Source organism: Dermacentor silvarum, chromosome 1 (genome assembly GCF_013339745.2).
Source record: "Dermacentor silvarum isolate Dsil-2018 chromosome 1, BIME_Dsil_1.4, whole genome shotgun sequence".
In the NCBI taxonomy this organism is placed as follows: Eukaryota; Metazoa; Arthropoda; class Arachnida; order Ixodida; family Ixodidae; genus Dermacentor; species Dermacentor silvarum.
Genome location: NC_051154.1, coordinates 129,949,218 through 129,976,426, shown reverse-complemented (window position 1 = coordinate 129,976,426; position 27,209 = coordinate 129,949,218). Strand labels below are relative to the sequence as shown.

Genomic DNA, 27,209 nt, shown 5'->3' with positions numbered 1-27,209 from the left:
ACACACACACACACACACACACACACACACACACACACACACACACACACACACACACACACACACACACACACACACACACACACACACACACACACACACACACTACAGCGCCTTCTAATGTAGGCACCATTGTCTATAAACAGCTTTGTTTCGGCTCATGCACTGCCAAACGAGACAGCCGGGCAGTGTATATTCAAAATCTAGAAGGCGCAGCAGCGCCTTAGCAACCGTGGTTGAACGCGATTGGTTGAAACGCCACCGGTGACGCTCCGATGTCACGCAGTGAGGATTATTGCGTTTGTGTGTCGCCTCACTGTAAAAGGCGTACTCTCACAGGTAAAAGGCGTACTTTTACAGCGGTTGCAAAGGGCGTCGGGCGTCACCGGCGGCGGCCTTCTACATTTTCAATATATGCAGCCCCGCAATGGCGACGGCCGCAGCGGTGACTGATAGGACACGCATAGCGATAAAGCCCCGCCTTCATGTGACTGCCTAGCCGCCGCTCCTTTACCGTAAGACAAGGTAACTGATAAGCCCGAGCTGCGAGACACAATGAAGATAGAGACGTGCGAGCGGCAGGGGCCGGCCCACTTGTATAGTGCATGGTTTCTCTCCGAAGCCACTGCAGCAGTATGCAGTTGGTTGACGGTGTTCTCTGCAGTGGAGGGTGTCTCAAACCAGCGGCTCCTCCGTGAATGCGCTGACGTACCCCGGAGCGCGCTGTTCCCGCGCTCTGCGTGCAAGTTTGCCGGGGCTGTGCACGCAAAGTTTCGTAATCACTGCAAACGTTTGTACTGCCGTGGTTCGACAGCGGTATGAGCAAAACGATTTGCTGTGCAGTACGAGAAACATAATTACGTCACGTCCATTACTGCGGTATGGAGCCAGATGTACTGAAGACCAAGATTCCACTGTCACGTCTGATCAGCAGCGAAAAAGAATGCATCAACGGCAATGCTCTGTGCGGCGCGAAAAGGAAGCGTAACGACCTCGAAAGTAATGGCCCCGCCGAACCTTGCTCGTCTCCACTATTCGTTCAGGCAGGACGCGGAAGTCACTTTTCGTGACGCTGCGGGCCTTGAAGATCGAGCAGTGAGGATCATTTCCAGGCTCTCTGCCTACCGTGTCCTCTCGCCCTTCGCCTCTCCGTACCCTATTAAAGATAAAAATAAAGAAAACCAAAGGAAAAAGAAAGAGACTGCGTAATTAGTGACCTTTCTGGCTTTACAAAGCTCTTTGGCAAACTGTACACCAAATCCCGAGCCTTGCGAATCTCATTTATTCGCTCGTACAGGCTAAAAAATCCAAGGTCATGATAACGTAACGATTCCATTCCAATACTGCCTTTTCGCTCTTCGTCAGTGCTCTGTTATTAACAGGATCGACGGCTCGGGAACGGTTGATGATAATAAAAAAATAAAATCCAGTGGAAGATATCATTACATTATACCGACCCAATTTAACGTTTAGCGGGGGCTTAAAGTGCACTTGCGGCTATTCCCGGAGAGCAGGGTCAGTCATCCGTTATTAATGTTTCACGTCCCTCACATCGCAGAGCATAAGCAGTGGCCGAATTCAAAAATATTTGCGCTTGCAAGAAGAACCTAATGCAAATGTCAAGCCGTTTTCGCTTAAAATATGTGTTCGCTATTGTACTACGCTGGTGACTGCTCTCGCAAGCTTCTCTAGTGCGTGGACTGGTTTTTTTTTTTTTTTTTTTTTTTTTTTTTTAACGCGAGAACGGAGCCGGTATTCACAAAAAAAATACTTATGCCAGAACGGTTCGTAAGAACACAGGCCAGTCACTCATGATGATGGACTTATTATTAGCGAAATTGGTCAGCCAATGTAAAACAGCACTTACAAACAAAAAGCTTTGTAAATTCGGCCACAGGTCCTGAATTCGCAATGGTCTTTGTTCGTAAGAACTGTTTGTCATTCGCAGGCGGCCTTCACTAACGCTAAAGGCTCATTGTCACCTTTGGTAGGCGTATCCTCTTAAATGTTGGAAATAAACAGATCAACTTTACGTAGACCGTAGGACAGGAAGACACGCACAAGAATTCGGCGCTTTTGTGTGTCCTCCTGTCCTATACGGTATGCGTAAAGGTTGCGCTGTTTATTGCCATAATGTATCAGTACCAACTCGTCCGAATGTCTGCTTTTAAGAAACTATCCTCTTACTGCATATCGTTCTTGTGCACGAACTTGTTCGGGTATTCGGCCCCTGGGTTCGTATTCACAATACAATTCATGTGCTACAGTGGCTGTGAGTGCAGGCACCGGGTAATCGAGAGAACGAACATAACGTTGGTGCAGGTCATTGTCCAACCACATACATTTCTAACAAACAAAAGGCTCTGTGTATTCAGCCCCATGGTCCGTATATCTACAAAAATGTTGTTATGCTAGAACCGTTCATATAAGAGCAGATGCCTGTAAATTGTGATGCTGCTCATGATGTTAGCGAAGGCTGCCAGTCAGTGGTAAATAGTAAATAATTGCGGTCAAACGATTTTGTGATTTCGGCCCCAGATTATCTTTTTCACGATGTTTGATTCGATCGACCGCAACTGGAAGTTTAAGTGTAAACCTTGAAATGGAGCATACCCACCGTGGTGGCGTAGTGGCTTTGGCTTTGCGCTGCTATGCCCGAGGGCGCGGGATGCAATCCCGGCCCCGGCGGTCGCATTTTGATGGAGGCGAAATACAAGAACGACCGTGTACCGCGCATTGGGTGCACGTTAAAGAGCCCCAGGAGTCCACCACCACGGCGTGCCACGTAATCATATCGTGGTTTTGGCACGTCACACTCCAGAACGTAATTTTTTTTAATGGAACGTACGTTCTCCCGTGGCTGAAAGAACTCCGAAGAAACTCACGCACCTGCACGACATGTCATCGTGCCGATTGGCACGATGACAGTCAGCAGAGTGTACGTCAGCAGAGCTCACCAGCTCAGCGTCTTTTGAGATTTCACGCAATACGCACGTTTCCAATGCGAATTCCACGAGCGTGTGAAGCACGTGCCACTGTCGTGTTAAGCAAGACCTAGCAGAAGCCTGTGTGTCGTCCGTGCGTGTCACCGGCGTGACCCTGCCGGTGCCCGGGCGCAGCCCTCGTAAACAAAGGTGGGGGCAACGGGCAGGACAACTCACTCGCGCCTAATTGGGTTAACAGCACAATGGCTATAAGGGTACTCGAGCAGCAGAGTGGAAGGAAACTACCGGTAACACGATGGCTCCCAAGTGTCACGACGTGGCGCCTTAAAGTGTGTGCCCTGCATTCGTAAATGATTGGGGAGTACTTCTAGCTGTACTCGAGACGTGCTGAAAAACCTGTTCTTCGAACTATTAAAAAAGACGCGGCGTTGGCCTAGTTGTGCGCGCTTGAACGAAATGCACGGCGAGTGCAATTCAGCGAGCGTGGGACAAAGAGAACGACGCGGCTGTTGTGTCGCCCGTGTCCTTGCCCTCTGTTTTTTTTACTTGTGCTCAGCACGTCTTTCGTTTGTACCACATTTTCTTGCACATAACTTCACCTGAAAAAGCGTCAGCTACTACTACATTCTTTAAAAGGTAAAGAAAAACGGAAAGCGTTGTGATAAGCCGACTTACATTTGACGTGAAGACATAAAATGGCATCATTGCAGCACAATATGTCTAATGACTATTGATGTCTGTGGAATAGTTGTCAATGTATTGTCAAAATAGTTGTCCTAATTTGTGTTAAAGAATAACTCGAAACTATATTTAAATACCTTTTACCCAGGACCACTGCATAATTTGCACGATGTTTCGAAACCACCCTAAGGCGACTGTTATTACACCTTCCGAGAACTTTTTACCGTGCTATCAAAAGAGAGAGAGAGAGAAGTCTGATGTGCGCGCTTGGAGAGCAATAATAATAATCTATGCCTATTCCTAAGTTATGTCGCTGTGTGTACTTATGCTTAAACACCCTAATGTGCTTTTAAATGAATGAGGAACTGTCAATTTAAGAAGTTCACGCCACTCTTGTGTTTGATCCACTCGATCGTCTGCACTGTGCGTGTGCTCTTGGGCTCTTTGCCGTGCTTCTTTCTCTCTCTCTCTCTCTCTTCGCTTTGTGACGAGTAGACAGGGCACCATCTACCCCCCCCCCCCCCCCACCCGAGATCCCTCTTAAATCCATATAATAAAAATCAGAGGACACCTAAGCACTTCTTATGAGTTGTGAATTCGGAAACATGAATGCCCAATTGAACGCGGCTGCGCAGTCCTTAGAGTTTTGCGCTGAGAGTAATGTACCACAGCGGTGCGTGCTGCCCGAGCCAGCAAGCAGCAGCAGCCTGTGGCGCCAACGCCGCATGCCACCGACGTCCTGCGCGACGAGAGACGGAGGAACCAGCAGCGGCCACCAAGGCCGGCTGGTGCGCGCAGCAGCTAAGCCTAGCTAAGTCAGTGGGGGTAAGAGAGAGATACGGACCGCGCGCCGGCTTCCGAGAGCGAGGCTGAGGCACCCGCATGCGCGCGTCACGCGACTGCCTCGCCGACGACAAACCGTCTCACCCCGCGGCGTAGCGTCACCGTATCTGCTCCGTCGAGGCGCGCTCATGACGTGGCGTCGCAGCCTATGGGAATTTAGGTGCCGTTTCACAGCTACAGACGCCGGCTTTTTCGCTCTGTGTGTCATTGATGCTTTCGCACCAATAATGATGCAAAGAAGGATCCAAATAAGAAACCAGGCACAATGACTTGGTGCTAAATGTCTGAAGGAAGGGGGGAGGGAGGCGTATCGTGATATTTTTAGCACATTCTCATCATTGACGCAACGAACGGGGGGGAAAAGACATCGGCCCTTTTAGAGACATAATGAAGCCAAAAAGCTCGACATTTGCGGTATAGTCCCACTTTTTTATGATGCAACGTTTCGCTTGGTTAATTTAATACTTTCACCCTATACTTTCCAACGCGCGCTAACAGCAACCCAGGTAAACTATACGGTGATGCGGAGCAATGTTCCTTTTTTTTTTTAAACGGAATGTAGTACGAGCGTACACTATACAGAGAGCGCGGTTTGCGTACATACGTGGGCTCTTATCTGCGTATCCATGAGCAGTACCATCAGCGACGCCAGTAAAGAGCGTCCATTTGCATGTTGGCGCACACATTGCTTCTCAGGGAAAAGTCGCTCGCTTCGCAGAGGGTGAGCCGCGCCCACCTCGAAGTTCTGGCTCCGAGAAGAACAGGCGTTATAAAAACCAGCAGATAAAGCTGTGACGGGACGGCAAGTGTATACGCGCACGAAGAACGCGATCTGGCTGCTACGTGAACGCTACGCTTGCCTGTCGTCGTGTCGTTTGCGCATGGCTTGCTTCAAGGGGACGCGCGTCGTTGAGTGGGCCTCGAACGGTGGCGAAAAGAGAGGGGCGCGCCCGACGCGCGTGTTCTCCGCTAATGGTTTGCTAACGACCGACCGCATGCACACGGTATGTATTACACGCCCACAGGGACGTTGCCGCGAGTTGTCGCGCATACGGGGTGGGGTGTCTTCTTCCGTGCGGTCCGTTTCGTCGTGTTTCGCCGAGCGAGCGAACGAGCAACGCTCACCCATGGTTGTAGTTGTTCCCCTCAGCTCGCAGCAGGCAGCCGCGCAATTGCGCGAAAAAGAATTTTTCCCTCCCTTCCTTTCCGTTTCGTAATCTGTTTTGGGCGAGCAGCTGCCGACGATCTGTTGCAACGTACTGGGTGTTTGGTATAGTATACAAGTCCCGCTTTTCATCTCACATGCCATTGTGTAGACACTCGAACGTGTGTTGTGTTTTGTCATCATCGCGTGGATTCGAGAAGGACGACTAGTGAAACTACGCCGCAGAAGTTTTCTTATGTGAGCGAGAGGCAACACACCGAAAAGCTCGTTCGAACAAATCAAAAGCTCTGGGGCAGAATTCACGTAGCTTCTCGTTCGTAAGCACTCTTTGCCATAGTGAATGCACTTGATGGCGCTAGAGACGGGGACGAAACAGATACAATAAGATGGCATAATTAGCGTCAACCAGCGCTAACTATATCAACTGATCTTTAGCGTTTGTGTCTTCGAATAAAGCTGAGTTGGTATAATTGGCGCCCGGGTTGTTGTATCTGTTTCGCATCCGTCTCTAGCACCGTGAAGTGCATTCGCTATGTGTGACCAACTAGCTCAATTCAAGGTACCACTCTTTACCATTGATCGGCTGCCTTAAATAACATGCCCGGAATCAAGATTGGCTGGAATTAGCTTGTCCGAACAATTCTAGCGTAAGAGCTTTTTTTTTTTTTACAGCGAAGCTGTTAAGGGCTCAGTATTCGATGGTCGCGTCCGGATGTAGAAAAAAACTCTCATTGGCCGTATGCTGTATGTGCGAGTGAAAGCGCGCGAGGGCCGCGCGCTTTCACGGGGAGCGAACGCACGGCGGAGAGCCAACGCCACTTCTTCCGTCGCGCGAAAGGCCGTGGGTTGAAGGAAGGGAGGGAGGGGAAGCGACATTTATGCGCGAAACACACGATGCGATTTTCCGTGCGATCCGTCGTACGACGCGCCGCATCGGCCGCCGCACTCAACAAGTTCTCAACATATTCTGCCACATGCGGCACCGGATCGCATTTTATTGCGATAGCAATTATATGGACACTTCAACCGAATTTCTGCCGTCGGCGTCGTCGTCGCCGTCGCCGTGAGGTTCCCTATAGATAAAATCTTCGCCGCGCGCCGTATGCCCGAGCGGAAGCGTGCGGGGACGCGCGCTATCACGGAGAGCGAACGCACTCAATCTCCCACGCGCAAGCAAGCAAGCAGGAAGCCAGCGCCGGAAAGAGCGAGGGGGGGGGGGGGGCGCACTTCTACTCCGCTAACAACCGCGCTCGTCGCTCGTCCGCACCGTCTCTTATCTCCACACGGCTCTGACCTTTATGCGCCGTGCATTCGCCGCTCAGTTTCCGTTGAAGCGATAGACCATACGTACCTTCGCCCGTTGGTGCGGCGTATGCGCTTGCTGCCAGCGTTTTGACAGTCGTTGTCTGCAGTCATTCAGTGTGATCTATTCGTGTTTGTTTTGCGCGCTCACACCACGCTTGTTCATTCAGTTAGTAACAGTCGGGTCACTTTTTCCAACGCACGCTACACATGCAATGCTGCCCGGATCGGCAGTGCAGCGCTACAGGTGTGTCCCTTCGCACGCGCTGCCCACGGGAAGCGCTTCTCATCAACACCACCGTTTCACACGCGCCTTCTCGTGGTCATCGAGTCTCTCTTCATGTCGGTCTACTTACGCCGCAGCACACCTGCTTACTTATCAGCTCATGTTTACTACAATTCATATTGCTACCAAAGCCGCTCACCGTACTTCGTATGACATTGCTGTGTTGCTATCGCATTCATTGCTTCGCCCTTAGAGCGAAACTGTGACATTTTTTATTGTGATCGTTTGTGCGAAACCAGAGAACTGTGCAAAGACGTTTGATTTCACTTTGCGAAATTCCACAGTATCCCGAGCGTCCATGCAGGGCCGCCGGATGTGGGCGGAGCTACGCACCGCACGTCGTTAGTTCCATGTACGTGTCCCGAATCGTCGTATGCGGCAAGTCGGACTCCGACGCGTCGTACGACGGATCACACGCAAAATCGCACCGTGTGTCTCGTGCTTTAGCTGCGTATCTTGCGACCGGGTGCAAGGGGAACTGGCGAGTCAATCTCCCACGCGAAAGGAGGACAGCGGGAAGGCAGCGCGGGAGGGAGGGGTTGCGGCTTCTGCTGTGCGAGCAACTTGTACTTTGCGCGGCGGCGGGGCGCGCACCGTATCTTGAAAGCGATCTGCAACATGGCTCCTACCTTTGTATGCGCTGTGCTTTCGCCGCTCAGTTTCCGTTGAAGTGATAGACCGCATGAACCTTCGCTCGCTGCTGCTGGCGCACTTGTTCACGCCAGCGTTTTGACAGCGGTTATGTGCAGTCACACAAACAACGAGCAGAACTGTTGTCGACGGCGGCGGCGTTTTGCCCGCGTTCGCACCGAACACGCGCGGCGTTGGTGACGTGTTTATGAAAAACGTGCCAACCTTTGCCGTACACCCTATGGCGGTGTACCGTAGCGACCATAAGGCCATGGTCCCTGTGGTCACTAAATAAATGAAAACCACCGGATCATATATATTTCTCATTGTTTAATAATTCAAATAACCAATTACACCATCACCGCTTAATAGTCATAATTGGAAATACATAATTCCCACCATAGTACAGTTTCGCTGGTCTTCCATCTCCACCCCATTGGAAGGGCTGACAGTTTTTATTGCGATAGCAATTATATGGACACTTCAACCGGATTTCTGCCGTCGCCGTCGGCGTCGCCGTGAGGTTCCGTATAGATAAAATCTTCGCCGCGCGCCGTATGCCCCAGCGGAAGCGTGCGGGGACGCGCGCTATCACGGAGAGCGAACGCACTCAATCTCCCACGCGCAAGCAAGGAAGCGGAAAGCCAGCGCGGGAAGGAGCAGGGGGGGGGGGGGGGGGGCACTTCTCTGCCAACAACCGCGCTCGTCGCTCGTCCGCACAGTCTCTTATCTCTCCCACGCGCAAGCAAGGAAGCGGTAAGCCAGCGCCGGAGGGAGCGGGGGGGGGGGGGGGGGGGGGGCGCACTTCTACGCTGCCAACAACCGCGATCGTCGCTCGCTCGCACCGTCTCTTATCTCCACACGGCTCTGACCTTTATGTGCTCAGTTTCCGTTGAAGCGATAGACCGCACGTACGTTCGCCGCTGCGGCGTATCCGCTTGCTGCCAGGGTTTTGACGGTCGTTGTCTGCAGTCATTCAGTGTGATCTATTCATGTTTGTTTGTGCGCGCTCACACCACGCTTGTTCATTCAGTTAGTAATAGTCGGGCCACATTTTCCAACGCACGCTACACATGCAATGCTGCCCGGATCGCTAGTGCAGCGCTACAGATGTGTCCCTTCGCACGCGCTGCCCACGGGAAGCGCTTCTCATCAACACCACCGTTTCACACGCGCCTTCTCGTGGTCATCGAGTGTCTCGTCATGTCGGTCTACTTACGCCGCAGCACACCTCCTTACTTAATCAGCTCATGTTTACTACAATTCATATTGCTACCAAAGCCGCTCACCTTACTTCGTATGACATTGCTGTGTTGCTATCGCATTCATTGCTTCGCCCTTAGGGCGAAACTGTGACATTTTTTTTTCTTTTCGTTCTTTCATTTTGTGCGTGCGTCCATGCGTCCGAGCGGGCGCACGCACGCACGCACGCACGTGTGTGTGTGTATGTGTGTGTGTGTGTGTGTGTGTGTGTGTGTGTGTGTGTGTGTGTGTGTGTGTGTGTGTGTGTGTGTGTGTGTGTGTGTGTGTGTGTGTGTGTGTGTGTGTGTGTGTGTGTGTGTGTGTGTGTGTGTGTGTGTGTGTGTGTGTGTGTGTGTGTGAATACAGGCAGTGGAACTTATCCAGTGTTCGGCAGAGAACAGTCTGCATTCTCTTCGAATAGCGTTCTCCATAATCACGTCGCCAACAATCTCTATCGCATGAGGAAACTCGTAACTTGTCGCCAGTGTATTCTGAAACACTAACGGTTGGTGGCCGTGATGGGAAAACATGACGAACAAGGCGGCATCTGCACGTCGACCACGCCGTATAATTGTCATTGTTTTCCGCTTTATTTTAGTGTTCGTATATTATCTCACTCCAAACTCACCAATGTACAGCATACGAGATGGTCTGCAGCTAAGCGGAAGCATTCAAAAGCTACGCCTCTCCCAGTATTATACACGTCGTGCGTGTGCACAACCTCGTGTAGGAGTTCTGGGTGTATTTGCTCAGAATAAATGTGGCCCCGGGTTCATGCGGCCACATTTATCCTAAAAAGCGGTGGCCGCACAGTATTCCGGCGCGTTCGGGCCAATGGCTCATGTAATTCTGACGCGAAACTAGCCCTTTCCTGCCTTTACGTCAGTGGCGCTCACACGGAGGAATGCTACATGCGCACGCCCGTCCATCATCTCACCTGTCGAAGCTGTAAAGCACGCCGTATTGCGCTCTGAACGCCCACGTGCGGCAGCCCTCCGTAGGCATGGCTCTGTCCCTCGCCATGCAGGACCTCATCAGCATAGAGCCTCTCTACTATCAGTGGCCTAGCGCACGTGCACCTCGCGCCGCTGCGTGCGCAGCACTGCGTATAGGCAATGCTGCGAGCGCGTCGAGATCGATGCGACTACGCGCAGGGACGCGTACGGGACGCTGACGGCCGCGGTGCACGCGTGTACCGGCTACGTCGCGACCCCTGCACTGGCCGCGGTGACGCTTCCGCCACGTGACTGGGGTGGGCGATCCCGCGGCTACGTGTTTGGAAAGTGAACGTAACCATGGCAACGCAGTTCCGACCTTGCAGGCCTCTCTTTCGCTTTGTTCGATCGCCAGGCGTGTGCCAGTGCTGTGCTTTCAAAAGACCACACTACCTCTACAACGCCTCGCGGGAACCACTTTCGCCTAGCGCCGAAGGGGGACAGCAGCCACTAGGGACGCCATTTAAGCCGGGGACGCCTGTGAATCCGCACATACGTGATCTGCGTGCTCAAGGAGCCGTCGATGTGAGGCTTACACTGAGAATGCGCTCGGCACAGATGGTAAAAAAAGTCGCGGCAAGGTCAAGGTCAACTGTGTATGTCGTATCCAGTATTTCTGAATTCTTACGAGGTAGTGTTTGTTCGCTTGTCGAAGTTGTTAACTGATTAAAAACATAATGACCCTGTGTCGTCTCTGCGTTAATATGTGGTAGGGCAGTCAGCATTATTTAATGGAGAGAATGATCAATGTTGCCACGTTGCGAGAGGCTCACGTGGGAACGCCCTGACCGGGGTGGGTCGTGCAACACTGCTATCCCGTGACGCGGTACCGTTCATAAAACGCAGTGTTCCAAGCTTTGTTTTCGTATTTATTGAATTCGGATAGAGGGCTTTTGCTTTATGTCAGTCAAGAAGTTATGTCTGACAAGAAATTGCAGTGCGCCGTGTACAGACATTCCTGAAGTGCCTTTAGGTGTGTGACGGGTGCACGGTATTCCTATAAGATAGCCAAAATATTATTATTATTATTATTATTATTATTATTATTATTATTATTATTATTATTATTATTATTATTATTATTATTATTATTATTATTATTATTATTATTATTATTATTGGAAGTAGAAAGGTAGGCGTACTTATCGCTGTTGATAGCGTGATAGAAGGTGTCCGTCACTTGGATCTTGAGTGCGAACATGAGGCTGTTTGGATAGATAGTCGCGGTTAAAGTGGTGAATGGCTGTTGCTTGGTGCATTCTATGTAGCCCCTGACGTAACTCCTGCTGCATTTGGTTTAATCCTGGCATCAACTTAAACCGTTATAATTACGCATAATAACCACAAAGTGTTATTTATTGGAGGCTTTATGTGACTGGAATTTCATAGATTAATAATACTGTCTGCCAGAATTCCCTTTACATTTCTCAAAAATGACACTCCTTGCTTGACTTTGCCTCTTTTAATTCTCTGCAGCAGTTAAACTTCACTGAGAGCTGCTGTGTCAACATTTTAGATCTTTGTCTCACGCATCTTGAAGATGTCTCCGTCACGCATGGCCACGTTCATCTGGTTGCGCCAGACAAGTTCCACCCTCCTTTAATTGTTTCTTTAACTCTGGCAGCACAGAAACGCAGCACCCATTCCGATGACAACACGAAGCGCAGCTTCAACTTTTCCTTTGGACACTACGTTGGCTTGAACCATTATCTTGAAAACGCTTACTGGTCGTTCGTAGATGGGACAGCTGATGTTGATGAACAGGTTACTTTGCTTACGAAAACTATTGAAGATGGCATGCGCATTTTGATGCCTACAAAAACGCTCGAAAAGTCAAGCTTCCCTCATTGGTTTTCTGAAGAAATAAAAATGGCAATAAAACTGAAAGACCGCATACACAAAAAAGCGGGGCAAACAGGCATAAGATAAGTAGAAACCTGAATTTAGGCGCTGTCGTTCTCTTTGGAAATTTTATTATAACAATGATCACTACAACCACACTGAACGTGTTGAAGCTGGCATGGCACGTAACTAAAAATATTTCTGGAGCTACGCGCACTCTCATTCTTCTAAAAAGAGCGCCGAAGATGTATGTCTGGTTGATGAAAATGGTGATGTTGTCTCGAACGCTGCTGATGCCTCTGCAGGACATTTCTGTTCTGTATTTGGTGTGAAATATGGTTCTACCTCAAGTAACCTCCCTCCTCAGTCTGGCACGGTGTGTACGCTATCAGCCAATGAAGACCTTGTTTTCTAGTGTATAAAGCGACTCAAACCTTCCCTTTCCTTGGCGCTGATGGTATCCCTCCCGCAGTGCTTAAGACGTATGGAAGCAAACTTATGCCTGTTCTCACAAGCATCTTCAACAGTTCTTTGAAGTCTAGTATACGTTTTCTAGCGTTTGGAAGGTAGCACGGGTAGTGCCCGTACAGAAATCGTGTGCTATAGAAGTGCAGTTACTAACTACAGGTCTATATCTATCCTCTGCACTGCGTCAAAAGCGTTTGAACCTGTATTGCATTCCCTGCTTTCCGTTAGTGCTAAGCGCATTGTGATGGATGAACAGCGTAGCTTTGTATCAGGGTGCTCCACAACAACGAACTTTGTCACATTTATTACCCATGCTTACAGTGCGGAACATAGTAGGGGCCAATTAGACGTCCTTTACTTCGGCCTAAGTAAATCATTTGATGTAGTTTGCCATGAGCTCCTCATTACAAAGCTCCCGCAAATGGACTTACCTTCTTCCATCACTGCCCTGGCATCTAATTACCTAAGCAATAGAGCTTGCTTCGTTGGCTTTAATATGTTAGCTATTGTTATATGTTAGCGGAGTTCCTCAAGGATGTGTTCTTGGCCCTATTCTCTTCCTACTGTTCATAAATTGTATTTCGTCAGCAATTCAACACTCTACATTTCTTCCATGTGCTGACGACTTAAAGCTATTTAAGACTGCCAACGGGGTTCACGACTGCATTGACCTCCAAAAATACATTTTTTTTCGCTTTCAAACTGGTGCATAAACAATAAGCTACTCTTAAATGCTACCAAAACTATTCTATAAAGTTAGACGTGGAGAACACTCCATGTGCAATTTTTATACACTGCCCAGGGTCGATGAAATGAAAGATCTTGGTGTGTACTTCGACAAAGCGCTAAGCTTCTCTTCACACGCTAAATATGCGAAACAACGTGCCCTTCGCGCTCTTGGAATTGTTTGTCTTATATTCCATGACTTCCACTCCCCTGTTGCCTTTCTGAAATTGTATTCTACTGTGTGCCTTCCACTACTAGCATATCCTCTGTGGTTTGGGACGGAACGTGCAAGTTTAATTCTGACCTTATTGAACGCGTCCAGAATGAATTTCTATCGCTTTTCAAGCACCGATTCTGCCGTTCTGGCGAACATAGTCCAACCTTCTAAAATATACCTCAGCTCACACCTCTAAAATGAAAACGTATTAAATCGGACCTTCTGTTCCTCTATAAGGTGTTCCATGGCATTATGGATTGTCCAAAGCTTCTTGTTCATGTGCAATTATCCGTGCCGCAAAAGTATACCAAGCAGCATTCCGTGTTTTCTGCGCGGCCTTGTTGCATCAGAGACTGTCCTATATGATTCGACTCCAAAAAACATGTAATAAGTATTCTGCCTGCATTGACATATTTCAGAGTTCATTTCCTGTGTTCTGTATATATGCATATAATCATGCTGTATGATTAACTCTTTTTTACATCCGCCTCTTCGTTTTCTGTTTCCCTATATCTCACATTGTTTTGTCTACCACATTTGTCGTCTGTGTACATTTTGTCTCACGTATTGATTTTTAAGTGCACTAGTGCGAAGGCTGCGTAGCTGTTCCTGGGCACTATAATAAACATTTGATAGATAGATTGATTCATTCATTCGTTATTATTATTATTATTATTATTATTATTATTATTATTATTATTATTATTATTATTATTATTATTATTATTATTATTATTATTATTATTAAAAGCACCTTTACACTAAAGTCACAGTTTCAAGGAAGGAGGGAGCACGGCAACCGAGTTGCGTTGATATATATATATATATATATATATATATAATACATTCCTTTGAACTGCCATTATGTGAGCACCCAACGTCAGTTTTACTCATATATTCGGCTGTTCTTAATTATTACTAAGGCAACATTTGCCTCTCTCGAAACAGAAAGCTTTCTGCTCTCTTGACAAGAGCCCTTTCTTTCTGCCCATATATCTACCACTATGAGTGAAGAGAAGATTAGCTCTGCGAAAAAAAAAAAAGAATGCGAAAACATTGGAAACGTCGATGATGTATGTAAACGACTGTATAATCAACTAATGACCCAGAGTTTTAATATGAATGAACTTATGGTTCTATTGGCAGCGAAAACGAACAGTGCGTCAAAAGCGACATACACACGCAGGCAACTACAGGTTGCCGAAACGGTGTGTGTACACACACCGTTTGTACACAGCGCAGGCGCGCGCGCGTGCGCGCACGCGCACGCACACACACACACACACACACACACACACACACACACACACACACACACACACACACACACACACACACACACACACACACACACACACACACACACGCACACACACACACGCACACACACAGCACGCACGCACGCACGCACGCACGCACGCACACACACACACACACACACACACACACACACACACACACACACACACACACACACACACACACAACGTCTGTATTCACAGGTGTAAGGTTTATTCACGCGGCTAAAGCCAGTGACAGATCAAAAATACAGAAACTGCTCCCACAAAAGCATTCCATATCTGCTCTCTGTTGCTCCGCGTGTTCCCAGTCAAAACTGTTCATTTACAGGTCACACGAAGAGGTGGTAGCAGTGGTGCAGCAACAGCGAACATGCCAAGATCGACAAGTGTTAGAATAAAGAAGACAGCTCACATCCCAAATATGAACACACGTAGACACAGCAACAGTCCCCATGTGGAAGCGTTGGTGCCCGGCTGAGGTTTTTTCTTGTTCGCGCACTGTCGATCACAAGAGACGCACAGTAACAGGGGACAGACAGAAGTGAAAGATTCGGAGAGAGAAGGCAGTGATGTTAACCAGAAAAGCGTCTGGTCGGCTACCTTGCGCTGGGAACACGGGAATAGAACGATGAGGAAGAGCTAGGAAAGAAATACCACGCGCATGAATGCGTGCTCACGCGTGGACAGCGCTATACACGTCAGAGGCGCTAGCATAAGTCGATCGTTCTTAAGATGCACAAAAGTGCATTCGCTGTCGGCTGCGCACATGATCCGTGGGGACGGTAATCCAGTAGCGTCTGCACAGACAGTGGACGATCGTCTAGTCGCCCCAAATCATCGGACATTGTATATCAAATCGAGGACAGTCGCACAATAAGTGGTCCATGTTCGCTTACAAACCGCAGATATCATATACACTCCTGCCAGCCATTCCAGTTACAGTAGTGCTATGGAAAGGGATTACGAGAAGGACATTGGACCTGGCCTATAACGTCCAGAGAACCACCTCGCCTACAGATGACAGGGTGCACCGCAAAAGATGGAAATTAGCTCAGCGCATATATCTCAGCGCAACAGTTGCCCGTCGTGGCTTCCCTACAACTCAGTTCTGCTCGTTGCCGACTTTTTTTTTTTGAACGTGTCTGCCATGAGGAAGGGAGCGGTTCCACCTCGATGCCTTAGGCGTTGTGAATCCTGCGGCTGAACACGCGCCGCCGTCTTCTGAGCACGCGCACGACCGAACGACGCTCTGGTCTGGGTGCGGTGCCGCCTCTGCGCACAAAGCGCGGCCAGATCCCAAGGGCGGGACGACGACGCCGTTCGCTTGTGGCCGGGACCCAGGTGCCCCGCGCGTAATTCAGTCGGTGGCAGCGACGGGACGTTGGCGCGCGCGAGGAAGGGGAGAGACCGTGCGCCGACTCGGATCCATATAGAGAGCAGCGCGGCGGCGCCTGGCCGCCCGAATAGCTATGCAGGTCGCCGTCTTTCTTCGCGTTTGTCCAGTCTTCTCTTGCTTGCTTATTGCTTTGCTCCTGGAGGTGTCGCCGACGTTGTTGCGGGCAAGCTCTGTTTATCTGTGTAACGGGCGTGTGGACTGCCACAAAGAGGCAGAAGAGCGCTCGGTCTAGCGGCTCACCCGAACGATCGTTTTTCTCAGTCAAGCGCGTGGGTTTGTGGCTCCACCCGCGCACGTTTCGTGCACCCATTACGCTGCGGCGTCGCAGTTCCTGTCGCGCGAGCGTTATCGTTTGACGATGGTGAAACACGCCCTTTTGTGAACAAGCGAATCCTCCTCCCAGACACCAAATCAGAGCACTCCAAGAAATATATTTCTAGAATGCAGAAAACCAGTCTTCTTCGCCTGTTAGAATAATCTGTGTTAATTTAGCGTTCATTTGCTTATAGATCACGTTTCGGAATGAGCGTGCGGTAATCTATGAGTATTCATTTTATTCTATTTTCTTTCGAGGTTTGGGCTTCTTCAAGAACGTTTTTGTCTATATATGTTCCGTAGCATTTTCGCTCGTTCAAATATGATCTATTGCTCTCACATTTTTTTTTTTTTTTTTTGTAATCTGGTTTTACCGGTCTTGACCAGTATAAGTACCCAAGAGCCCCTTTCATGAACGAAATTTTTGCTTGATCATTCCACTCTGTGTCTATTGTCACTGTTCTTTTCTTTATCAAGCGTCCGTACCATCTTTCTGAACGTGTCTCACAACACCACCTGAGGCGTTGCGGGCGTTTGTGCTAAAATTCGAGCTAATTAATTTCAACGTTTCTTTATTTCACTACTTCTGCCCTCTATATCTCCCAGCATACCGTTCGCGTATATATTCGTTTCTTGTTTTTGTTTTTTGCGTGTGTGAAGTCATTACTTGCGGGCTTCACTGGCGTCCCGCCGTAGCGGCGGCGCTGCATCGACTGATCGATCCTAAGGCGCGACGACGGGCCCTCTCTAGACCAGCGGGTGCCGTTCTCTCGCCTCTTCCGCCACGTAAAGCGGAGACAAATGAGCGGTCGCTCCCGGACGCAATGCGACGCTCGATCCTCGTATACTGTGTCTGCAATGTGCAGAGCAGCCGATCCGAGTCGTGCCCACGCAACTCGTGCGGCTCTTGTGACACCCGATAGAGCGGTTGGATGCTCGCTATAAGAACTGAGTCAGCCGTAGGCCCGTCGAAAGCACCCGAGTAGACAGAGAGAGACACTGGCCTTAGTTGAAAGTGGAGATGTTAGCCTGGCCGTAGGCCTGCCATGTTATTCTAGGTGAAGCGGTCAAATATGAGGCGACACACACATCGAGAGCGTGATCATCGCAAAGTGGCACGCAGGCACGCTCAACGTATACCGTCAGCGCCAACAGAAGTGGGAACAGCGAAAAAGAATGTAACATACAGCAGTTGTTGCTGTTCCGGAAATTCGGGCTGTCGTTCTGATAACTCCAGTGATAGGCATCCGTTTATCTGCCATGTTCACTGGAGTGTGATGCAGTCGAAATGCATAGAGCATGCCGTTTCAATTACGATTGCTGTCGCGTACACCCATTTGCAGATCTTGCCTACCAAGAGCAACCTTGCGGAGCACTTTGAACGGAAACTTTCAGATAAATGTATTCTGCTTTCGGAGCACTCGTCGCACGCAACTCCCAAGCCCGCTAGGCGTAGTCTTCTCCTCGAAGGATAACTCTGGAATCCTGCCATCGGAAGTTTTTCACAACATTAAAAATACGCGAAATATTCGCTATCGAAACACAAGACAGTGGACACATATGGCGCTGTAAAGTCGATCTATATGAAAACATGTTCTAGCAGATGCTATGCGACGGCATGAGTGAGCAGCCGCAGACACCGCCGCGAACCCTTCGTGCGCATTCGGCGCTCACAGAACGCGAACTGTCATCGCACCTCTTTCCCGACGACAACGACCTTTGGCCGTGGCGAGGCTGAAAGCGAAGTGTGCTGTTCACGGATACGTGCGCGTACATCAAGAGTCGCGCTGCCAGGGTTGCTTTTTTTTTTTTTTCCTCCCCTGCTGCAACCGCTGCTGCCGCTGCTTCCTCTCGGGTCCTTTAGTGGATGCGGGCATTATATTCTGCCACCATTCCATGCATGGCGTGTCCAGAAAACTGTTAAACGACGGCGGGTTTAAATGAAGGGCCGAAATGGGTCGCGCACCACGACGTTCTTTGTCGAAGACAGAGCGAGCCGAGCGCACGCCGCCGCCTTGTGGTATGACAGTATACGATCTTCGGTCAACCTACTGCGCCGGTCCTGCGAACTGTCAATTCGGCTGCATTGATACGAATGCCCATAAGATAGCATCGAAGGTAAGAAAGAGATAACGCGCACTCTTTGCACCCCCCCCCCCCCCCCCACACACACACACACCTAACCCCCTATTTTTCTTTCTTGTTCTAATACTTTTTTTTTCATTACCCTCGATGAACTATGAAAGGAAAAGCTTTCGCACGTCATAATTAGAGCAGCACGAAATGGTCTTTTACAATGAGTTGTGAGTACCCCGCTTACCTGTGTGGCGTGACTTCGGTCACGCCGCGCTTTCCGCCCACTGTCACTGACGCTGTCCACAAGGGGACGGGTTTTCATTGACAACGGAACCAAACTACATTGTACATGTGTTCAGAAGCCATTCAGGCACTAGGAGGCGCCTTACTTATCCATGATGTAGCCGGCAATTTCCAAATCCTACATTCTTTCTCTTGAAATCTTGAAAGAAGATGCCGGATTTTGACCCCCGATAAAGAACTGTGTCAAGTATAGATGTGTACCGAACACTATCTCGCACTCCTTAGGATACCTCAACGTAACGAAAGACTTAATACACACTTCTAGAAATATTCGCACGCAGCTAGAAAAAAATGCATCTTGTAGTAGCTTACATAACAAAGAGCCACAATCGATGATCATGACAACTATATCTATATATTGTACAACCCTTTTCGTGGGACCGGGCTGCTACACGTTTATTATGGAAAAGCCAGACCCTCTATTGCCGATAGTGAGTAGCACAAATGGGAAGGGAAAGCTATCATGTTCAGAAAGATGGGCCAAACAATTCATAATGTTACTAGTTTCGTGTTTTAGCAGATTATGATAAGCGACGCATATTGTAATCATAAGCTGCAATACTGGCTATCTTGCTTGCAAGCATTTTGACCAGTCATTGGAGAAAGCGAGCTCTTCAACTAAATGTACACTCATGGGTCAGTGTTCGTGACTGCATTCGTTCTCGTTCCGAAGTGTCACGGGCGATGCGCAGTATAGTGCACTAGTGCACTGTAATGTGTGGCATCATAAGCTTCCCGCGCGTTTGCGTGACAAGAAGACAACTCTGTTCTGACTGGTTGCCGCTGTATGAAGCCAAACTGCACTGTTCATTTATTTGAATGGGCGTCATATATAAAACACCTGCTTTGAAGTTGGGTCTGATGAACACTGCTACTTAATTGGCGCATGCACTGGCCTTGGGCTACGTTCTTATTATTTTTTTTCATAAGAATACGCGACAGAATGCAGACGCGTCCCTATGTTGTTCATAATAAACAATACAGCACACAAAATACAACTGTAAAATTTATTGATAGGACGAGGTACGTTCACGAAGGTCATACGATGTCAGTTATTGCTCTATACAGCATTACATGTTCAGTCAGTGAGTATATGTTTTCAACTAACTATGAAAGCCCGTGCTTACTACCGCAATTGCAGTTAAATGCGCATATCACCTCTGGATCCACTACCATGATACTTCTATGTTCTTTCGGGTCGATACCGTTTGTTGCGCCACCATATTAGCACCCCCCCCCCCCCCACACACACACTTTTTCTAGCGCACATTCCATTCCATCCAGTCTCTGCTCTCCACCTTCCTCCTGAAGGCACGCTGGCGATTTTAATTATTGCGTCCTCCGAAGGCGACCTGACCCGCTTGGAGTAACGCTATACAGTGCACACCCACGGAGGCCGTTAACACACTTCAGCTGACTAAAAGACCGGCGTTAAAGGGGAAGCAGACGGCGAAAACAAACAACGCGGCCTAAATGCTGGGAGCGCTTTCATGAGTCTCCGGCTTTGGTTTGATTCCCCGTCCCCACCTTAGCGGCGGCGTTTTTTGAACGCGCCGCTGCATAATGCGTCTTGGCGCCCGCGCACGTCCGCCGCCCCATTCAACGGCAGTCTGAAGGGGCGTCGGCCTTTGCACTGTTCAGCGCTGTCACCATTGCTGCTGCTGCTGCTCAGAGCAGCGCAGCCATCCGCCATGTGCGGCCTCTGCGGTGACGGGCCCCACCTTGCCGGAGACTATAGAAGCCGACTCGGAGCATCCAGCTTGAGCAGCGCATGCGGTGCTCACCGGTGCCTCAGCGACAGCGTATGCCTTCAGGGCTGGCTCTTGCGCTCGCCCAAACACCTGGGCTCGTATTTCTCAAAGAGCTACTAATTAGGCGAGAAGTGTTCGTAAGAGCGAATTCCAGCCAATCCTGGTGCTGGGAATATTATTAGCCAAGGCGGCTGACGAATGGCAACGAGAACTTACGAACGAAAAGATTTGCGAATTCGACCCCTGTGCGGCCCGCAGTCTAGACGTGCGGTGCTAGTTCGTGGTGCCGTACCTTTCGATTGACAATCTGGTAGATGGACTGCGTACACAAATATTCGATTACATGGCCGTGGATTACCTCTACGGCTTCGTTAAATAACATTTCTTCATTTAGCAGCAAAATTCTTGTAGCCTTTCGCACTGCCTTCCTGACATGTGGGAGCATACCCAATATCGACGCCGCTTAGTAAGCGCACTCATGTGGCGAGAAACGCTGACGGCGAAAGGCAGTTTGCCCACGGTAAGGTATCGTTGTAACGGCTACTCTATACAGATAGTGCTGCAGGACCGGGATTTATGTTTATTTGTTTCGGCGGATGATATATATATATATATATATATATATATATATATATATAAAGATAGCTACAATGGCTAAAGGACATATTTACAGCTAGAGAGGCAAATACACACTAAAGAAAGTAAATGACCACACGAGGGGTACGCTTATATACAGCCAACATAAGTAGACAACAGTTACTATAACTGGGAATATAAGTGTCATGTTTTAGAGTAGAATTCACTTGTGAATATATTAATCCCGGATATTGTATACGAAAACATTATCCGTAATATAGCAATTAATATAGCAATTATTTTAATGCCTATTCTAAAGCGCAGGTGGCTCGCTTGACCGGCCGATCATTTGTCAAGTTATAGCGCGTGTCCGCCATCATGTGATTTGTGCTTGAGATCACAACGGTGTCAAATGCGGTGTTATTCAAAGCGAAGGCGGTTCTTGTGCAGTCGCAGGTTCAGCCAATATTCAATCGGTTTGTCCTGCAACAAAGCCAGAACCCAAGAGCATCAAAAGGGTGTGCGTCCTGGTGGTAGAAGTGCGCCTTCTAAGTTCGATATGTTAATATTCAGTTCGAAATAAGCGATATATATTGCTCGACACCGCTAACAAGGTTGCGGCGTTTATTATAGGCCACACGTTTACTGTGTCTTATATACATCGTGATAGCCGGTTTTCATGATACGTAAATGAGCTGAGCCGCGAGCATAAAAATATGGAATTCCTGCTTTATTTAGATTAAACCTTAAAGTACACAAGGTCAGATTAAACAACGAACATAGCGCATGACCTCTAAATTATCTAAAGTGAGCTTGTCCTGGGCAAATCCTGTAGTGAACAACTTCCCACTTCGGCGCCGGCGACATGCGTATTTCTGACGAGAAACGTGTTTGCAGATGCTACAACGTAGCTTTGGGTCTTAAGTGTGGTATATCATTTAAATAAACTTAGGCGGTAAAACTGGGTACAACAGCTTGCTGCTAGAAAAATGAAGCAGTCGATGTGGCATGCCCACACACACACACACGCAAAAAAGATCTGTCAAGCATTTGCGAATGGGAGTGCAATGCATCCATCGTGGAATGCATCGTGTGCGCGTGCGTGGGCTTGAATTTTCGCACGACGCACTCCCATAACAACCTCGAAGCACTTATTGAAGTATTTTGCTTTCAGGACGAATTCATCCTTTCTAAATCTCTGCCTTGCACGCATGCCCACACAGGTCTACGCCCCTCGAGGTCATGGCCCAATAATTGGACCGATTCTGCGAAAAGTTTTGAGCTCGTAAGAGCCAGGCAAGTACAGGCCTATCACCAGGTGTCGCGTATTCGCGCAGCCGTCGCGTGAACGTACGTGCCTGGAATCAGTGCGCTGCCCCGGATCTTGTATCATTACATTACACGATTTCACTCTCAGTGGCTCTTCACAACGCATACCTAATATATGTATACACACTACCTGTGCGTGTGTGTGTCTGCTCGACTTTTTTCTAGTTATTGTTGTTGTTTACTTTTCTTTTTTTAGAATCGTCTGACGGATGCAACGCTAATAAGTATTTCCGGGTGGATTTCTTGAAGTTGCACAAATTACCTGCAAGAGAAATCACGATGCCTAAATACCTAATTAACAAGATTCCCTAGTTACCTGTTAAATTATACATTTTAAGGCACACTTTAAGGTCTGGACATTGAGATTTGTCATGCAGGTAAAAATTAACGTCCGCCTGCTCAGGTAATTCACCTAACCATACCACACTGCGCTATACAGGGCGTCCTAACTATCATGCACCAAGATTTAAAAATATGAAAATACCACGTAGCTGGACAGAAAAAAGGTAAAGTTGTTTGCCGTCGCTTCGAGATACTCAGATTATTTTTTTCGTTCCGCCTAATTACGTAATTAGTCTTAATTATTTAATCAACTTCTCAAATATTATAATTAGATGAAAAGTGTCAATGAGAAAATTGTAGAGCAACATGAAAAAAATCCCGATACAGGTTTCTGTTGCTCAGTACGTGCTACATAAAAGTGTTTTTACGAGCGTCAAAGAGGCCCGCGAAAACACGCAACGTGCCTCGAGCGGCCAGTCGCGCGGTAAGTTGGCGTGTATTCGCCGGCTACAGCTCACACCGTGGTACTCTGAAGCTGCTTCTCTTTTTCCTAGCTCACTTTCTGTTGTGTTCTATTTATTTGCCATAATTTCCACGCTTGCAAATTTGCTCTTACTAACCTGGAAAGGGTAGTCGAGGTTTCGAAAATATTGTTGTATTATAAGTATACTATCATTCTCGTAGCAGAAAAACACTGAGCGTGACGGACAGGGAGGTCATAGCGTGTCTTATATAGGCAGGAGAAAAAAAAAAAAGAAGTCCTGCGCCTTTTCGAGTCGCAGCAGCCGACACATGTTCTAAACACGCACGCTAAGATTCGGTGTCAGAAGGGTGATGAAAAAAGCGGCGTCGCTGTTCACGTGCACGTCACCCCAACCCTTTTGTATTGCGAGGGACTCGCTTTTCTTCTTCTTTCGCAAGCCGCCAAGGATCGTGGGAAAACCTGACAGGTGACAAGTCGCTTTGGCTCATGGCGTGGGCAAATAAAGTCTACGTGACGGTATGGTAAACACGGCACCCAGAGTCCGAGGAGCTGCCAGTCCAGCGCTGTGGCACGCTCTATTCGCCTACGAAATGACGAACACGCAAACAACAAGCGTTTCGGAGATTGAAAGTTTTCTGAAGGAAAGGAAACGGGGAAAGAGATTGATTTCGCTCCATCGGCACGTGTCAAGGCGGCGTATAGCCGCGAGCTTGGAAATGGTGTAGTTGAATTTTGGCTTCAGAAACCTCGGTCGTCTTCCGGGTTCTTTTGCCCGTTCAACTTTTTTATTTGTCTCGCTGACCACTCATGTTCGATTTCGGTTAGGCGTCACATGTTTAATTGCGGCATTGTTAAAGGCGAATTTCATTTGCAAGTCCAACGACAGGGCAGTGTATTAAATAACTTTTAACTGGAGATGAGAGTATCTATGGCCTTGCGGCGGCGGCAGAAACGTGAGCGATGCGATGAGCATGGAGTGACCCCCGTATTCTCGAACGGGGGTTCGACGATACGGGGGTTCACTCGACACTACACGAACTCCGCCTCGACTCAAGGAGGTGGACGGCAGCGTCGCCCCTCCACTAAGCTGGCCATGCCAATTCAGTGACACTTCATGTCTAATCCCTAGCAAAAATTTTGTAACCAGGCACTCTCAGCCTCTGCTCGAATGCATAACGAAAGAAGGTGTGTTCTTCAAGTAACTCCTCGTCGTTGAATCGGCCGAGGAGCGTTATTGAAGGGCAGTGCCTCCTTCAGTTCAAAGGCGGCGCTGTGCTTCACTCCAAGGTAGTTTCTGTACTCTAAGCCTTATTCTATAGAGTCGAGCAAGAGCTTCGAGTCGAAACCCGTTTGTGAATACGAAGGTAAATGACAGTCGATTTTCTCGCTGTAAGATACCGGTGCTCGACAACGCACCTTCAACGCCTGAAGCGGTATCTGCACTTGTTCGTTTGTCCGTATGGCATACGCTGTGCCTTAATTTTACTGGCGCTTGCGATTCCTCGAGATTTCGAACTGTGGAAGCTGTCTTTTTTGCGTGGACCTACGGTGAAGACACCTTGAAGAATAGAGGGTTACGTAGACTCAGTAGCGAAAAAAAAAAAAAAAAGTTTGCTGCGACGTTTGGACTGTGGGCCCGGTCTTTGTCAGAATAGACAATGTCATTCTGACAGAACCTGAAGTTTGCTGCGACGTTTCGACTGTGGGCCCGGTCTTTTTCAGAATAGATAATGTCATTCTGACAGAACCTGAAGCCCACGGAAGAAACTTCACACCTTATGTGTAGCTCTGGGGTGTTAAACCTAATTATTATTAATTAAACTTTAGGATATGGATAGGATCAGATAAGTATCTTCATTCAAACACGGTGCATGAGCTTAACTCACAGTGTCTTTCAGTGAGATATGACAGGAAGACACACAAAAGCACTGAATTTACATGGCTATTGAAAGCCATGACAGGTGCAATTGAAGGGTCATGACATATGGATGGTAAGTGACTCGCCACAGCACATCACTAAATGTATATCCCATGCCTACTGTTTATTTCGATGCGCTGACTCTTGAGTTGTTCTCTGTTTATTACTTGTTTCCGTGTCTAAATTAATGCGTTCTAAACTTGCACGTTTGTTCACCAACTAATGACCTAGCGGGCAAGCGGCAAGACCGGGCAGAATCTCGCAGCCCGCATGCCATGGAGCAGATAATACCCAGAGCGCAGCATTCGGTTGATAAATCATGGCCACAGTGCACCACGCTCACCGCCACGAATATAGCAACGTTCACCGGGATTTCCAACACAGACGTGGCACGCCATTTTTACATGTTATGTGCACTGCCGCTACGCGTTAAAAGCTGAGAGGTTTCTCTGTGCAGTTATGCGATTTATCAAAGACAAATAAAGAAAGGGAACCGTAGAGTTTCAGGATGCCGCCACGCCGTTTGTTTAATCTTTCTTTTTGTACACTACGCCTCTCAAGACCACTGTTAGGCGACAGTTTGCCGCCTGCAATTTGTTTTAATGTCTTCCCGCCCAGTGTATGAACAAATGACGGGTCGCAGTGTTGAAACCGCACGGCCTTCATTAGGCAGTTTGTCACGCGGACAAACAAGAGACTCACTGGGGTAATGTGCATTCCCTGTGGGCGGAACCGCGAATACCTCTCGACTTTTACTCATCCTTCGCCTTGCGGCACCGCTAATATGCGGCAGAGCTTGCACGCACTAAGTGACGCACGTTGCGCCGCAACGCGCCTAAAGTGCCCGCTTGCAATGGCGAAAGTAGTGGGTTAAGACCAAACCAGGCGCAAAAGGAGTAATAAGCGACGTCTGCTGTACCTGTTGGTGTCCTTTTGCATTCACGGAAGGTGCACAAGGAGGGCGAGGAAGCTCGTGTCGTCCGTCGCATCTTGAGCCGGAAGGCAAGCTCAGAATGTACGCGTGTATTCTCCTGTGCATGCTCTTGACGTCTCTTCTAAGAGTCGCGACAGCTGAGCCGCTATATACTTAGCCATCTGCGAGCTTTCGTCTCCGCGGCTGAATTTAGAGGCGAGGACGGACATCTGCCCGAACATTTTATTTTTCTTGATTCACTTCTGTCAGCGACGCCACGCTCATATATGCACATGTACACACACACATTATATATATATATATATATATATATATATATATATATATATATATTATATATATATATATATTAAATATATATATATTAAATATATATATATATATATATTTTTTTTTTGAGGAAGCTGCCAGTTTGGCAGACGAGAGCTTGCGTCTGCCAAAAATGCGTGCCCCAGCCATCTGCTTTGACAACGCAGTGTTGAATTAGCCCCGCTTAGTAACAATGCTCACGTCAGAGCTGGTCGAGTTCAGGCTCCCAATGTATGACGTCATTTCTGACATACGTGCGCTAGAGCTGATGCATCAACCCGACAGCGATGTCTTGTCCCTTTTTCTCTGACTCCGCCGTGCTTCGAGCCTGCGGCGCTCTACTGCTGGCCATGAAGCCACGGCAGCCGCATACAGAGAGGGGTATGCAAAACCGCTTGTCTGAGGTGCTAGTGTTTGGCTGCACGTCACGTAATCGACATTAAAGTGTAGCATTGCATCTACAGCATTTCTCGAAGACCAGGCGTAGTTTTGTGAAGTGAAAATCAGTAGAGTGTTTTACAATTTGGGACCCAAAACTTAGGGTCCTCAAACCTCGTTCAGTGAGCCGCTATTGGATATAGAAGAGCAGTACAGGTTGAGCACAGCAGCGTTGGACGGAGCGCTCAGGACGACACAGCGGTGAAAATTAAAAAAGCGGTTCTAAAACGAGAACCCTGAATTTTACGCACAAGAAAATGGTTAACTTATAATAAAGGTAACCACACTGCAAATTTGGTCCATCCTTTGGTCCATCGAGAATGTACACGGGAACTTGGTAATTCACCCTGTTGCGCCAGAAAATCGCGGGAAGTCTAAAGTTTCTAATCGCGTGCACATAAGCATACACACGTTTAACACTGTCGGTGTTAGCTGATTTAAGTACGGGTGGACAA

The 27,209-nt window shown here is 48.3% G+C and overlaps 2 protein-coding genes across 2 annotated transcripts in view; one reads left to right on the top strand and one right to left on the bottom strand.

The window, feature by feature from the left end:
- Positions 1 to 26,215, bottom strand: part of LOC125939776 (embryonic growth/differentiation factor 1-like) — a 92,157-nt gene extending 65,942 nt beyond the window's left edge. The window contains exon 1 of the mRNA XM_049655213.1: positions 25,993 to 26,215. Coding sequence (XP_049511170.1) covers positions 25,993 to 26,012 — 20 coding nt within the window. The 5' untranslated portion in view covers positions 26,013 to 26,215. The remainder of the gene's footprint in view (positions 1 to 25,992) is intronic.
- LOC119436027 (sodium/hydrogen exchanger 3) overlaps positions 1 to 27,209 on the top strand; it is a 190,835-nt gene that overhangs the window by 142,950 nt on the left and 20,676 nt on the right. The window lies entirely within an intron of this gene.